This window comes from Leptidea sinapis, chromosome 31, assembly GCF_905404315.1.
Source record: "Leptidea sinapis chromosome 31, ilLepSina1.1, whole genome shotgun sequence".
In the NCBI taxonomy this organism is placed as follows: domain Eukaryota; kingdom Metazoa; phylum Arthropoda; class Insecta; order Lepidoptera; family Pieridae; genus Leptidea; species Leptidea sinapis.
Window position 1 is genome coordinate 3,780,206 of NC_066295.1, and position 17,006 is coordinate 3,797,211.

Sequence of the window (17,006 nt, forward strand, 5' to 3'; positions counted from 1 at the left end):
TATCGGAATACTAGGTCTCGAAATCTCGAGCGATTGCAAATTTCGTGGCTATCTGGAGGGCAAAGCCAAATTGGCTTCGAAGAGACTGGGCGCCATTAATAGAGCATGGCAATATTTCAAGCCGGCCCACATTCTAGCGCTCTACAAACCGCAGGTCCGGCCACACATGGAGTATTGCTGTCATCTCTGGTCTGGCGCACCCCAGTATCAGCTCGATTCATTTGATCGCGTGCAACGTAGAGCAGCTCGAATTGTCAGGGACCCCAGTGCTCTGTGAACGGCTGGATCACTTGCGTTGCGTAGAGATATCGCTTCATTGTGTGTCTTCTACCGCTTTTATGGTAGGGAGTGTTCCCAAGAGCTGTTTAACCTGATTCCTGCCGCCGAATTCCACCTTCGCACAACACGCCACAAGTAAGAATATCATCCCCACCATCTGGATGTGTGGCGGTCCTCCACAGTGCTGTTTTCAAGCAGCTTTCTTTCACGTATCTACTACAAAGCTGTGGAATGAACTTCCTTGTGCGGTGTTTCCAGGACGATACGCGCAACCCTTCACCAAGCGCGTACACCTTCCTTAAAGGCCGGCAACGCTCCTGTGATTCATCTGGTGTTGCATTCTCTCAAGACTCGTACACTCGTTTGTCCTCCTATTCCATAAAAAAAACGCTGAAATAGCTGTGCCCGCTCAGTCGTCAGCGTTAATCTAAACATAGAATCAAAGAGTATATCTATATACTATACAATATTATAAAGCTGCAGTGTTTGTTTGTTTGTTTGTTTGTTTGAACGCGCTAATCTCTGGTACTACTGGTCCGATTTGAATGATTGTTTCAGTGTTGGGTAGTCCATTTATCGAGGAAGGCTTATAGGCTATGTTTTTTTTTTCAAAATTAGGGATCCGTAATAAAATTCCTATTTTGTAACACAAGGTGTAAAATCGAAAACCTATTTTTGCGTGCGCTGCAAAAACTATTGACAATAGAACAAAATGATGTACAATATATATATAGGCAATATTTTATTACTTATAAAACTATCGCGTGAATTATACTTTATATGGCAAAACAACGTTTGCCGGGTCAGCTAGTAATAATATATAGGGAATAGAACTAGCGTATGCACGACCTGAGAGCTCGATAATGCATATGACAATGTTTGATTTCTCAATGTGTGTGTTATTTAGTTCAAAATGCTGATCAAAGAGGATGTAAATACGACGTATTAGGAGGCGGGTCTGCCTGAGTAAAAATTGAGATTTGACTTAAGTTTGAAAAAGTAATTAGTATTGTAATACTTCGTCGCCATAGGTCAATTAAGTTTGAAATCGAACATGCTTAAAATGTAGTGGATTTCGGCTATCTCCGTTTTTTATAAGATTATCGGTCAGGTTCAACTATCCAAATCAAACTATCCAAAACTAGAAGTTATACAAATAGTTAGTCACGGGGCAATATTTCATTTCAATAAACCAAGTTATAGTCTATGCAAAAAAAGAACCGACATAAGATTTGAGGTCGCAGCTTCCATTTATTACCACATTTGTAATGTTGACAACACAATAGTACGACTATGACATCTTGATACCTACTTGTAAATTATTTTAGAATACAATGTTTTCATATTCCATCTCAATAAATATTTATTCAGTGATGAAAGTGATAATGAAATGTATGAGGTTGGTGTCTTTGAGTCTGAAGCATCAGTTTATAATTATTATCGTCGTGTGTATACTCGGAATAAACTACTTCAGTAAAGCTGTCACCTGTCAATCACTGCACGTTTCATACTATCGCTTCTACGATTGTTTCATTGCAGCTGTTTTCAAGGAATTTCTGCCACGTACAACCACCGAGTTTCCTTGCGCGGTGTTGCCACGGCGCTGTGAAATGTCTACATCAAAAAAACACTATTCTAAAACTGGCAACGCTCCTGTGATTCCTCTGGTGTTGTAGGAGAATGTAGACGGCGGAGATCACTTAACATACCTGATGTTCGCTCGTTTGTCCTTAGAGCGTTTATCAAGGAACTTATTCATCATAACTTCCTATAGAACCGGGAACGCTCCTGTTATATCTCTGGTGTTGCATTGATCACCGATCGCATTGACATTTGAAATCAAGCGCGTTTCATAATTCCCAGATAGACAAAGGGAGAAAATTAAACAACCAACTTGAACACATAGGTTTTATTTTTTTTAAAGCATTGCTTGTGCAACAAGCCATTGGACGGCATCCAAATGAGTAGTTATATCTCTCTACTCAAGTTTAAAGCCAATTCGAATTTTCTTTCTTACATATTATTTTAAAGTGCCGTCACTGCATTCATTAAATTTTAATATTAAAATTATACCAATACAATACTTTTATAATATCAGCCATTTTGTAGTTGAGTATACTATACTGTATGCTTATAGTTCCAATCTATTTTGCTAACACCTGCGGCCAAATCAAAAGGTGGTAGGTAAATATTAAAATAAAGTAAACATGTTTAGAGATATATACAAACCTACCAATTACTACATAAAAACACAATGTTTATCCTTGGTACGAGACATACTTTATACTAAGTTGATTCTATAGTATTTTTTTTTGCCGTGAGTCGATTTAAATAAAATGAAATTTTATACACTCATTGGGACAGGCTAGCTGCCCAAACTACATTGCGCTTGGCTACAGGTGCGTACCTCGTACCACAAAAACGTGAAGCCCGTTATAAATATTGCGATAATTTAAAAAAATTTCAAGGTTTCACCAAAATATTATTTTTTGTAAATTTGATTTGAACTAGCCGTACAACAATTAACTTCTCTTTATCGCCCCAATAAATCAGAAAACACAATGAATGTTTGTTTCAAAATTACAGTTTCCAAGTGCTATCATTGCTTTTAAAAAACAGTATTAATGGCTAGATCTAGGATTTACTAGATTTTTTTGGTGTTTATAATATTAGGAGTAAAGAAATACAATTTATGGAAAGATTAGGGTGACATAAGTTATTTTTTTTTCACATTTATATCAAGGTTAATATTTTTATGATTTGACGTATTTTTTTAGAAACAAAATATATATATCGACGGTTATGTTCAATAATTATTTTTCATCTGATATTTTAATATTCGTTAGCGAGACAAATATTGCTAATATTTTTAAATGACATACTTAAACTAGAAGATACCAACATAGATTAAGTAGTTTGACATTGACAGAAAGTAAACAATACTATTGTTTCATTGAATATGATTAATTTGCAAATTTATTTTATGTTGCAACTACCAATTTTATTTGGAACAAGTGCATTATATGTCACTTACGCCACTGTTTGTTGCTTGTTGTTTTTGTATAAGTTGTTGCCCTATGTGTTTTTAATTTATAAACAGCCGTGCCTAACCAAAACACAATTTATTATACTACACAGGCACATTATCTCTGGACTTCGCTGGATCGTGATGACCTCTGCCGCCCCTTTCACCCCCTCGCGCTCGTCCTGTTGCGTCAGTACAGTTTGCAGTTTCATGTCGTGATATTTTCATGCTCACGTGCTTTGTTTTTAAAGTTTTCATTGTTACGTTTTAACTTTTTTAGTTCTCTAAACGACAATTCTAATAATATATATAATAGAAATATAAATAGTTGTTGTACTTAACCCAGATTCTTTCATTGATTTTTCATCATTATAATAATATCCAAATGTTTTAAGTTTTCTTAAGTGTTAATTCCGCCAATATTTGTCTATAAACAATTCGACACGTGTTTCGCCTCTGCACGATTCATCCTCAGGACATGTTGACTCGCCAAAATCTGGCAGGAGACATTTCAGTCTGTTTAAAGACAAATAGCGGAATTCACACTTAAGAAAACTTACAACTACTAAATTTTATTATAATAATAATAATCAACATCACAACACAACACCTTTACATCAATCTATAATACAGATAAAATAAATCGTAGTAATTATTGATAATAACATCTCAGTGATTCTTGTCTTGCACACCGTAACAAAGCGACCATGTGACGTCATCGACGTTCGAACCAGAGACAATGTAACTGAGTAACACATACCTAGCGATACCTAAAACATTTCAGTTTTAATTTATTTAAATACGTAAGAAATGCAAGTTCCGGTAAATATATTGTATTTCTTATTCACATTTCCTACTCATCTAAATTTGATTAAGTAGGTAACTATGTATTATTCAATGTCAAGACAAGCTAATAATTTGTATTATATTTTCATAATTCCTGTATTAGTAATAGTTTTTATTTCGTACATTCGATTACCTATATTACAAGTTCTTTACGAAAAATATTGAGTATGACAAAATTAAATTTCTTATTAAGTATTAGTAGTATTTAAAATTTGTTGCAAATAATGAGATTAACTCCCTGTAAAATATCACATCTAGACTACAAAAAACAAAATTCCAAACTTAATACCTATTAACAGCACCTAATAACTAATGACTAGATTATTATATCAGCCATAGAAATATAAATAAGTAGGTAATAGAAACGTCATAAATGCTGTATCCTTACGGGACGACTGTCATCTGTGTATCATAATATATATGTGCTACGTTATATGTATAACTGGTGCTAATAAAAAAAAACGAATCTAAAATGGCGACCACTAAGGGCTATATTTCACGGGGACACCATAGCGGCGCAACCATTCGCGCCACCGTGGTGTCCGTAAGCTACCTAACTAGACACCACACAAACGCAAGAGTCAGTACCACACTGATACGGTATCAAACTGGACTTCGAGATATGTCGTATGTAAGTAGGAAAAGAAAGTTAAAAAAAAAAGAAAGAGTGGTGGGTTGATCCTTATTTAATCTTAGCATTTCGTTTTTAAATCTCTATCGGAGTTAACCTATACTGGTCGACTTTGATTTTCGATAGTAAACCTTTTTGTATCAAAATTATCTATCGTATGCAATTTACGAAGGCAATTAAAAAGAAAAACACAGCAGTGCACTCGTGTTGCACGCAATGGGGTGGGAGCGTCACTGACGGACGAGTGAGTGGGACACCATGAAGCTCTTTAGTAATAAGTGGTGGCGCGACCAGTAACATTCTATGCAAATTGGTTGCGCAACCAAACGGACGCCGTTTGAGTAACTCTCGATAGAGCTGTATACATTTTGTTAGTAGCGGCGACTGGTTGCGCAACCTGGTGTCTCGGTGAAATATAGCCCTAATGACTCGCTCCCACTCGCACATAAAATATCACCTATCTGCCATTCCTCTTTCGCTGTCACTTAGACCTGTTTTGCCGCAATTTTAGATTCGATTTATATTAGCATAAGTAATAGTGTTACACTGTCCAATATTGCTCATTTGGGTAAAAAAACCCTCCAACTAATATTCTGGAGTCAGCAGTATGTGGCTACACAATGGTATTATCCTTAGTCTGGCGCTTCTCTCTTAATGGTCGCCATACCACCTAAATTACGGAAGAGCTATAATTGCCGGCTTAGGTTGAGAGAAGAACAACAATAACGCGCGGGGTGCACGGGTCGAATATTTGTTCAAGTAAGTTTAAGTTAAAATGTCTGTAAATTATTTTTTTAAAACACACGAAATGATGTGCAAAATCACGGCAAGATTAATTAAGATTGTCACACATATTTTATTAAAAAAGTAATGAAAAAATGTGTTATGTGGAAGAGTTATTGCAGTTACTGCATTACACCATATTTAAGCGTTGTAACGTCAGCTGTTCACTGCGTACTCGCCTTTAGACCTTTGTCTATATGTCTATGGTATGTGACTACATGATAACATTAGAGGCGACACGTCCAGGCGTATTATATTTTATGTCACTTGTTACCTGTACTTAGTTATATTTCTATGTTACCAATAGCCAACACAAATATTTGCAAAGTGGGATATTAAATACCTAACCACGAATTATCAACCGGTGTAAAAACGGCTATATAAATTATTCCTGATGAGGAACTCCGCATGACACTAACTTTAACACCGTACAAGCATCATTTAACAACTACATAATTGCCATCCCTAGTTCGGATCTTCAAGAAATTCACTTGTTCCAGCAAATTGAATGACTTTCCACGTGCGGTGATATCATAGGTCGATACGACATGAGTACTGAATATTTTTTAAAACTAAGGCCGGATACGCTCCGGACATTTATGTTTTATTGTAATATGCAATTGTTTAATTCTCACTCACAACATTGATTTATTTGATGTAAGTTGTGGTCAAAGGTAAAATTTACAATTTTTATTGAAATTTTGACATTCATAAGTGACATTAATTGACATTAATCATTGACTTACAATAATCAACTTTACCAACTCCCAATCAATATATACGTATACATTAATTTATGCAGACAACATTAAAACATTCATTGAAATTAGCACTTTATGTCGTGCCAGTAAGGTACAAAGAACACACACGACGCAAGAACGTTTCGATTTAGCAATTGAAATGTATTTATTTATTACTAAAAACGTCATGTTAGTTACACAATTTTGTTAATATAACGGGGCACTTACCTGAAATACGACACTCCATTCTTTTTATGTTTGGATATGCTCTTATTTGGACAGACATTGCATGGCGTTGTATTCAAAGCGCGGTCGAAACAGTACTGAATGAAAGCTCTGCCTAATGCAGAGTTTTGCTTCAGACAATTTTTGAGCGTCATTGTCAGTATAGTTGTTTATTGTACGTCAATGACCTTATTAAAAAAATTACGATTGTCTTTTACTGCATTTTCCATTTGTTAATAGTTTTTGTAGTCTCATAACGTTTCACAAATTGTACAACAAACACACCCAGACTAAGCTGAAAGCTGTTACGAGTTTGGCGGGGCGGCCAGGGCGGCACCCTATCTATTCCCATAACTTCAGACTAACGATCTGAATATGAGTTGCCAGTATCTTATTTCGACAAACAGTAATAGAACTAATGAAATTTTGACTGAGCGTGTATAACTAATAATAATAACAATAATAAACAACCACTATAAGATGACAAATTTAAAATTATAACAGGAACATTGTTGTGGCGCCCTCTATTAAATCTTTTATAAACGTAGTTAATAAGTCCACAATGTTAAATACATCTTGTACGATGGTAAAGAATGCTTCATGTTCGAATCCAACACATACTTGACATCCTTTTTGTGACATGAGACTACATTGGGAATAATATCCGGTCATAAGACTGTATTGACAGATATTCCCGTCACTGACGACGTGATATTTACAAAAGTGGATTTGAATCCCACCTGTGACAAATATCTTTTCACTTCGGCAAACTTAAGAGAAAAATTCAAATAAACTAGAGGCAAGATATAACCCCATAGATCAAGACTTTGTAGTGGATAGTCTCAAGGCTAATAGCAGAAATTATCTTAACTTACTTTACAGTACATAAGCATTACAATTATTACACAAATATAAATTAGAATATTAATAAAAAGTGTATACAGAGTGAATATCAAACCAAAGTGTATCAAAATACAATAGTACCTACAAATTGTGGATATAATTATGGTTGAACACACTTTACTAAGTTTAAATTACACATAAACACAATATTAACACTTACAAATAATTATTATAGTATCGCAATAGTAGTGGAATGTATCTTTCCGGGTATACAGGTAGGGTTGCCAACAGTTATCAGATGAAATAGAGTATATCTGATTTGAAAACAGGTAAATAAAGAGACTCCCAAAAAAGAGTGTCATATTTATATTTACTTTTTAAAAGGATGCCATACTTCTCAACACAACTTGTGACATGACATTGACATTAGGGACACATAGCTTGGAATTGGGGAAACAAACATATTAACAGTAAATAGTCCACTTTTTTGGTTGATGTTGAATGAGGTTTGTATAATATTATATGACTGGCAGTAGAAGTAAACATGAACAGTAGAGTAGTATAGTAAACATTGTGTAAAAAATTACATCTACCTGATATTGAGTACTAAACTCTATTTTAGAGTACGGCTGGCAACCCTATATACAGGGTACACATGACTATTATTTTTATTTCAGAAAAAGTGACAAGACAAGCAAAGTGTCCACCTCACAATATGTGAAACACTCTGCCCATTACAATGCAGTGTCACTCGAGATTCTTGAGTGTACCTAAATTTCTGAGTATACCCACTTTACCTTGCCTTGCAACCCTTTACCTTGTTGCAAACTATTCATGAGTTGCACATATAAAAAATACATGCATTCTGCTTAATTTGTTTCTCATATAAACTTGGTGCAATATCATTTCATTTTAAGCTAGTACACAATAATCGTGAATAAAAAGAAAAAATTCTCGCAGACACAAAAAAAAATAACAGAAGTAATTTAGCTATTTACCCCCTTTAGAAAGATTTTTTTAATATTTGATTTTCAACCTTCTGAGGGAACATTACCTTCTTAATTTAGTTGTTTATTCCACCATTATAAGCATAATCAGCTTTGTTGTGCATAACAAGCCTATTGTCCACGAAATAAAAACTGTCTGAACAGGTTTCAAATGGGGCTGCAATCATTTCCTCAACTGAAATAAAACAATATTTATTTTATTTAAAATAAAAAATCTAGGATTTTTTAAAATTATTTGATTGCCTTTAGTACTTTCGCATATAAATATTAAAGGATAAATTATGAAACATCTTTTATGTTATTATATAAAAAAAAAATAACAAACTGCTTAAATTTGAAAAACCGACATCTCAAGTCAATTTCCTAAAATGCAATTATTGGGGTTCCAGTTAATATTATAAATGTGAAACTTTATATGTCTGGATGTATGTTTGAACTTCTTTAACGCAAAATCTACTGAATAGATTTTGATGAAACTTTATAATAATATAGCTTACACACCAGAATAACATATAGGCTATAATTTATAAAACTATAGTGTGAATTATACAAAATATAAAAGAAGTGTGATTGTTACTAATGAATACAGAGCGCCATCTCTTATCAACTAGCAAGCAAAAGATCAATACAATTTCATTTATATGGCAAAACAACGTTTGCCGGGTCAGCTAGTAGCACTATGAATTACACCTAGCACTATAAATTACACCAAAAATCACGCAATTGTCGCGAGCGCAAAATCTGCACAACCGATCCTGAAGCAGGTAATTTGTAATTTTCTAAAGCAATAATGCTAATTACCGCGATTGGCAGCATCGGCCAAGACAGCGGTGCGATAACCCCCGCCTTATTCATTTGAGCCGCCGCTCAGCTGATGCTAGCTTTACGCCATTGGACCGAGATGCGGGCGATGACCTTAGTTTACTGGTAGAATAAATAAGTCAGGGGTTCTCAAGAGTTTTGAATACATTTACTATGAAATGTTCTTTTTACTATAGCATTGAATTTAAGGGGTAGTGATTTTATTTTTAGTGGTATCTCCATATTCTACTTACTGCGTTGCCCTGTACTTTTCCCGGGGCGGGGAGAATCCCTCCCCGAGCATTCGCGCTCGGGCTGCCCCTCGTATTCTGGGGAGGGCACAGTACCGCGCATGACCGAGGACAAACGAGGCAGTAGCACCACGGCACCCCGCTCCACGCTTAACGTAGACTTTTGTAACAACAGGGGAATTCACTCCAACTTAAACGCTGTCCACCACCACCTTGAGACGGCGCAGCCGGCTTTGTGTTTTCTTACGGAGACGCAGATATCTCGACCTAGCGATACGTCATATTTAACGTACCCCGGGTACAAAATTGAGCACAATTTTTTGCCTCATGCCGGGGTATGTGTGTACGTTAGGGAGGATATCTGCTGTCGCCGTCTCGGACATTTTGAGGGTAGGGACCTGTCCACTCTCTGGCTCCGCGTAGATTTAGAGGACCACGTCCGCATGGTCTACAGGTCCCATAGTGGTAACACAGAAACCGATCATCTCATGGGCTGCGTTCAAGCGGCAATTGACGACGTGCTTGCACAGATCCCCTCCGCTGAAATCGTAGTCTTGGGTGATTTCAACGGGCACAATGCCGAATGGCTTGGATCACGTACCACTACGCAGGGCGATCTGTGCATAATTTTGCATTGGCTTATGGTCTGTCCCAATTGGTTGAGTCGCCAACGCGGCTCCCGGATGTGGATAACCACATGCCGTCCTTATTAGATCTTCTGCTGACTACACATCCCGATGGTTACCAGGTCTTTGTCGACGCCCCTCTCGGAACGTCCAACCATTGCCTGGTCAGGAGTGTAGTGCCTATCCGACGCCAACGTCGCAGACCACCAGCGACCCGCCGCGTATGGCACTACAAGTCAGCAGATTGGGATAGGATGCGTTCCTTTTTTGCATCCTACCCTTGGGGCAGGGTTTGTTTCCCTTCGGATGATCCTAGTGCCTGCGCCGTTGCAGTAGCCGATGTGATAGGTACTACAGGGTATGGATATTTTTATACCAAACTCTGTAGTACCCATCGGTGGCAGATCACAGCTCTGGTTCGATGCGTCAGTTAAAGCAGCATCTGACTGCAAAAAACAGGCGTATCGAGCTTGGGTTGCGGCGCTGGGCTAAAAGGATCCGAACTGCATAGTTCTTAAGAGGAAATAAAACCGTGCCTCCAGATTTTTTAAGCGGCGAATCGCCCGTGCAAAATCAAAACACGTCGTCAAAATCGGCGAGCAGCTTTCCAGTTACCCGATCGGAACACGCAAGTTCTGGTCGTTGTCGAAAGCTGCTCTTGGTAACTTCAGCCAGCCGTCCATGCCGCCGTTGCACATGAGGAATGACACCCTGGCCCATACGGCAAAAGAGAAAGCCGATCTCTTGTGCACTCTTTTCGCCTCCAACTCGACTCTTGACGACAACGTAAAAACACCGACGACCATCCCGCAGTGTCAGAGCTCTATGCCTGAAGTACAGTTCAGACAGAAAACTGTTAGGCGAGCTCTGTTTTCATTGGACGTCAGGAAGTCGAGCGGGCCGGATGGCATTTCTCCAATCGTGCTTAGAACGTGTGCCCCTGAGTTGACGCCGGTGCTAACGCGTTTATACCGGCACTCTTATTCTAAAGGCGTAGTCCCTGACTCATGGAAGTCTGTCCTTGTCCATCCGATCCAAAAAAAAGGAGACAGTTCGGATCCGTCAAACTACAGGCCTATTGCTATTACCTCCCTGCTCTCCAAAATCATGGAGAGCATAATTAGCCGTCAGCTCTTGGTACCTAGAGGGTCACCAGTTGATCAACGACCGACAATACGGGTTTCGCCATGGTCGGTCGGCAGGTGATCTTCTGGTATACCTAACACATAGATGGGCTGCGGCTATTGAAAGCAAGGGGGAAGACCTGGCAGTTAGCCTGGATATAGCAAAGGCCTTTGATCGTGTATGGCACAAGGCGCTCTCTCCAAATCTCCATCTCTCCAAACTTCCATCATTTGGGCTTCCCGAGAGCTTGTGCAAGTGGACCTCCAGCTTCCTCACTGGGCGCAGCATACAGGTCGTTGTCGACGGATATTGCTCGAACCCGAAGCCCGTGAATGCTGGAGTTCCCCAAGGCTGTGTGCTGTCTTCCACGCTGTTTCTTCTGCATATCAATGATATGTTGGACACCTCCAACATTCATTGCTATGCGGATGACAGCACTGGTGATGCCGTATACACGGGCCATGCAGGTCTCTCTCGGGAAATCGTCGACCAGTGCCGGGAGAAACTTGTGTCTTCTATCGAGTCCTCTCTTGAGAAGGTCACGGAATGGGGAAAATTGAACCTTGTCCAATTTCTTAAATAAATTATTAAATTCCCCCAGAAGACTCAAGCTTGCGCGTTTACCACTAAAAAAACCCCATTTGTCGACAACACTTCCCTCAAAGCCTCGCCTAGTATCGGAATACTGGGTCTCGAAATCTCGAGCGATTGCCAATTTCGTGGTCATCTGGAAGGCAAAGCCAAATTGGCTTCAAAGAAACTGGGCGTCATTAATAGAGCACGGCAATACTTCAAGCCGGCCCAAATACTAGCGCTCTACAAAGCGCAGGTCCGGCCACACATGGAGTATTGCTGTCATCTCTGGTCTGGCGCACCCCATTATGAGCTCGATCCATTTGACCGCGTGCAACGCAGAGCAGCTCGAATTGTCGGGGTCCCAGTGCTCTGTGAACGGCTGGATCACTTGGCGTTGCGTAGAGACGTCGCTTCATTGTGTGTCTTCTACCGCATTTATCACGGCGAGTGTTCCGAAGAGCTGTTTAACCTGATTCCTGCCGCCGAATTCCACCTTCGCACGACACGCCACAAGTTAGGATATCATCCTCACCATCTGGATGTGTGGTGGTCCTCCACAGTGCGGTTTTCAAGGAGCTTTCTTCCACGTACTACAAAGCTGTGGAATGAGCTTCCTTGTGCGGTGTTTCCGGGACGATACGACATGGGTACCTTCAAAAAAAGCGCGTACACCTTCCTTAAAGGCCGGCAACGCTCCTGTGATTCCTCTGGTGTTGCAAGAGATTGTGGGCGGCGGTGATCACTTATCAACAGGTGACCCGTACGCTCGTTTGTCCTCCTATTCCATAAAAAGAAAAAAATCCGTGTCAATTATCATACAGGTTTTTTTTAACACAGTGTATATCTCTCTCCAGCAGTAATGGTCCAGAGCAACCTAGGTCCAATGTGAGCCCAGTGTATGATGTATTTCATCGTCACATCTTTTTGAGAGCTATGGTCTGAGCCATTTATCTTCTCTTGGGTAACAGAGATGTTATTAACTGTGCTTCACATTGTAGAGTAGCATATGACATGTCAATCACCATTTTTGATGATAGATAGAAACATAGTTATGGATTCTTCCTTAATTTAATGACCTCCTTTCCATTGCCCACTGACATACTGTAAGTTTTTCTCTGTGTTGGTGTTGGGCAAGATTATTAAAGATTGCTTGTGTGACATTCCAATACATATTATACATCTGTAGCTGTACAATTTACTTGAGCTTATTAGCATCTAAAAGAATAAAATTTTTACTTTTCATCACTGTTAATATTTATGGATGATACAGGATTCAAATCTACACATCCAGAAGTAATGATACAAAACTTGATACATTATTTGTGCTTTTTAGCATCCTTGTAAGAATTTTTCTCTAATTGTGGATTCTCTATAGAATGTACATTACAGTTGAGCTGTTACCACTGGCTCAACACCAATAACTCCATTAATAAATGGGTTACACTAAAAGTTCTTAAAAAAAAACCTGAAGGATGCATTAAATTTCTAATGCCTTATATTAAACATTTGAGAAGAAATAAAAGTTGCAAGGTGATAAAGTGGTTTAGGAAATTGACTTGATATTTATTTCTACCTGCTACTATTTTACTCTTTCAACATCAAAGCATTCTTTAAAGGGATTTCACTTGATTATTTCTGAGATTTTATTACTGTTAAATTTTATGGACAATAAGGGATTAAAAAGAGGTGCAGGGATAATACCCCTACCACTTTTACCCTCCCAGCAATAGCTAAGCAAATTGAGCAATAGCTAGATTTGAACTGAAAGGCAACTTTAACTTAGTACCATTATAAATAATTAAACTAACTAAAATAATTGACCAAAAAAAAATATGTGTGTATATATGCAAGTCACACACTGTAGAAGTGAAACTTCTGAAAAGTTCCTGATTAAAAATACTCAATGAAAAGTATTGAAAAAATAAAGAATTGCCTCATATAAACAGTATATTTATAAATACATAAAAGAAGAATTAGGATTATTGAAAATAATAACAATTTTATAGTTTTCAATGAATATTTTTAATCAAGGGTAGGCTACAAGTGATTGAGATGGATATCTAACTTGTGGTACTCAAACTTTCTATTCACAGTTAACAAGTCAATACAACCCATGCATTTTAAATGGTGACATAGAGATCTCGCCACTAAACCAGCTATATATCCAACTATTAGCTATATCAATTCACAAGCTTGGTTATGATCTAGTAAACGAGACGTAATGCCTCCATTTTCTTCTGAGTTATCTATAATATAACCAACACTTTTATTCTCATTTGCATCATCATTCCATGAAGATGGAGCAGTTCGCTCTATCTCTTTTGTTCCCTATTCTCGCTCCATGGCTATGTTCACCCTTTCTCAATCACTGTTGATCGGTCTCAATCACTCTCTCCCTCTTCTTTGGCATAAAAGCTGCACATCTTTGTAATGCAAATATTATTAATATTGTGTTTCATCCTTTAAAATTTTACCCTTATGTTCCTAAAGAAGTTTCACTTCAAAAAAATGCTTTAGGTGGTATTATTAGTTTGAAAATTAAAAAGATTTACTACTTACTTACTTCAGTCTTTTACATAGAAAGATTTAGCATAGAACCACTCTTAGCATTGTTATTGTGAATTCAATATTCTACAATATTTACTAAAAATTGATATACATTACCTAGATCAGGTGGCAGTGTTGGAAATTCATAAATATGTTCACACGTATTACGAGAAAATGGTATACAAAATCCAAACTCAAAGTCAAAGGTCTTCAATAATGTGTCCCTGAAGAAATGCTTTTCAATCATCCTAAAATGATTGACTGGCCTTGAGCCAACAGTAAATTCCACACTGTAAATATATCAATGATCATTTTACTATAATAATAATATAATAAGGGAACATATTGTATTAAGCCAGGGAAGTATGATGACCAATGAAACTCTATAATATTTGACTACTTATTTTAGTGACAAGCCTGATTTTAGGTATATAAGTAAAACAGATAAAGGTATTTTCTGCAACTCAACTTCTATTGTGCATGTATTGTGAAAACACCCTAGGTTCAAACCCTTTGCAATCTGGTCATTACTTCACATATAACCTTTGAATTTCTCTGCAGGCGAGTATAGGTTTCCTCACTGTTTTACTTCACCTGATTTTATTAAAAGAGTTGACAATTAAAATTATCTTATAAACTTACGTAGCACCGACAGTATGTAGTTTTAAGAACTGAGGAGTAAATTGGTACCGCACAAATCTACCAGCATTTGGATCAAGTGGTTCCTCAGAACCGTCGTCAGCGCCATCATTCTCTACTCCAAAATCCGTAGGAGGTTTCGCAATTTCAAATAATATGGTTCCTGTTTCCAAGTCCCGAATTTTGAATCTCGTGAAATCAATATCGTATACGTTTGCCTCTGGACTACATAAATATGATTCTGTAATATTTTCTAACTTTAGAACTTCTTCTGGTGTAATATCACACATAGCCCCGGATCTGTTTGTTTCATGAAGCGATATTGATTCGCATTTCTTTCCTACCAAACTCATTTTACAATTATAGATAAAATCGAGCTTTTAATTTCGGACTTTATATCAAATATTATATATTACACGTTTAGCATTCGTACTATGTATCCAGTTATGTACTATGTATTTGCTATGTAAGAATTAAAAATTGTCACGGCGTAATTAATACAAAATGTTTTTCTTTTGTTGTGGTTTCAATAAAAATAATCGATTAGGTACCTATGTCAAAGAGATTTTTTTTCTGTTCGTCCATCTGGACAGGCATGTCAAAGAGAAGAGGATGTAAATACTACGTAAATATTACTTTATTCTTATTCGCTCAAATGGCCAAGGCAAAGCCATGCAGCCATTGTCGAAGTTATATTTTTTTATAAGGTAATTCATAATCAGTATTCTGTGCTCAAAGGTTCTTTGTCCTCGCCTTATCTTATCCCGTTACGCGGGATCGGCTTTTGTTATCATGCGGCGCCATGTAGATCTTGTTTTCGTCACTGAGGCCAAGGCGTTTTATGTCCCTTTGGACATTCGTCATCCAGGTAGTTTGGGGTCTTGCCCTACCCCTCTTTCTTGCAGCCATTTCCATGGCTGCAAGGCACTTTCTCACCGCATAATCGTCGGGCCTACGCATTACGTGTCCGTACCATCTGAGCCTAGTTTCTGATATTTTGTCGGTTATGGGTGCAACTTACTGGTACAGTAAGGCTGGTCGTACTGCGTTTTATAGACCTTGCCTTTAGTTTTTACTGGCATTTTAGCGTCACATAGCACCCCTGTGAGAGTATGCCACTTCATCCATCTAGATGTCGTTCTCTGTGTAACGTCCGCTTGTATAGAGCCATCCTCGGAGAGAACGGATCCTAGATAATTAAAAGTTTTAGCTCTAGGGAGGGCCGTGCCACTTAGCTTGATGCCGGGGTCAAGTGAGTGGTTGGGATTGAAATTACAAAACAAATATTCTGTTTTTGTTCTACTAATGCGCAAGCCATTTTGTTCCAACGCCTCTCTCCATCTTCCTAAGTCTTCTTGTAGCTCTCGCACACTGTCAGATATTAGTACTACGTCGTCAGCATACGAAAGATTCCATGGAGTTGGTTTTTGGATTTTTGCTGTCAGATAGTTCATGACAACATTAAATAGCAGAGGGCTTAGTGCACTACGCAGTAGTGCATGGAAGTTGGCGTCCATCACTACATCGCATGTAGTGATGGACGCCAACTTCTATATCGAAGCTGTTGGATAGACCGGCTGAGCTTCTGACGCAGGTTTGGACGTTGTTGTACATATCTTTAATGATACGTATGTAGCATTCAGGCAAACTGTGCGCTCTGAGCGCCTGCCATATCAATGTCCTTGGGACTCGGTCAAAGGCTTTTTCTAGGTCTATAAATACCATCCACAAATTTTGTCCCTTTCCTTTAGCATTTTCCATAATCAGTCTAACAGCATGAATTGCGTCCATGGTTCCTTTTCCGGTTGTGAAACCAAACTGGTTTCCCGTTAGCGAGATGATAGATCGTTCCCAAATTTTCAAGGTGTGTGATGTAAGTTTTATTCCACGAAAGCTTCCGCACTCTCTAATGTCTCCCTTATTTTTGTAGAAGGGAACAAGTATGCTTTTTCTCTATGCATCTGGAATTTCCTCAGGTGTAAGGATATTATCTGTGCTCCTTTGAGCACAAGAAACTTTAAGGTTGGCAGGACTTGTGTTCACTGTCCAAACTCCAAAGCCG

The 17,006-nt window shown here is 38.1% G+C and overlaps 1 protein-coding gene across 1 annotated transcript; it reads right to left on the reverse strand.

The window, feature by feature from the left end:
- Positions 1–2,173: 2,173 nt before the first annotated feature.
- LOC126974037 (protein unc-119 homolog) lies at positions 2,174–15,474 on the reverse strand. Its single transcript, XM_050821409.1, has 4 exons — positions 14,948–15,474; positions 14,423–14,595; positions 8,427–8,554; positions 2,174–2,438 (listed from the first exon to the last, which is right to left on the reverse strand). The coding sequence occupies exons 1-3, from the start codon at positions 15,295–15,297 to the stop codon at positions 8,436–8,438; spliced, it is 642 nt and encodes a 213-aa protein (XP_050677366.1). The 5' UTR covers positions 15,298–15,474; the 3' UTR covers positions 2,174–2,438; positions 8,427–8,435.
- Between the last annotated feature and the right edge of the window lie 1,532 nt (positions 15,475–17,006).

What these genes read in the sequence shown, in the direction of transcription:
- LOC126974037 (XM_050821409.1), bottom strand. Translation starts at nt 15,297, where the DNA reads ATGAGTTTGGTAGGAAAGAAATGCGAATCAATATCGCTTCATGAAACA. An exon ending in CTACATACTGTCGGTGCTAC is followed by an intron (nt 14,596 to 14,947) that starts GTAAGTTTATAA and finishes ATATATTTACAG; the next exon opens with TGTGGAATTTACTGTTGGCT. An exon ending in AACACTGCCACCTGATCTAG is followed by an intron (nt 8,555 to 14,422) that starts GTAATGTATATC and finishes GTTTTATTTCAG; the next exon opens with TTGAGGAAATGATTGCAGCC.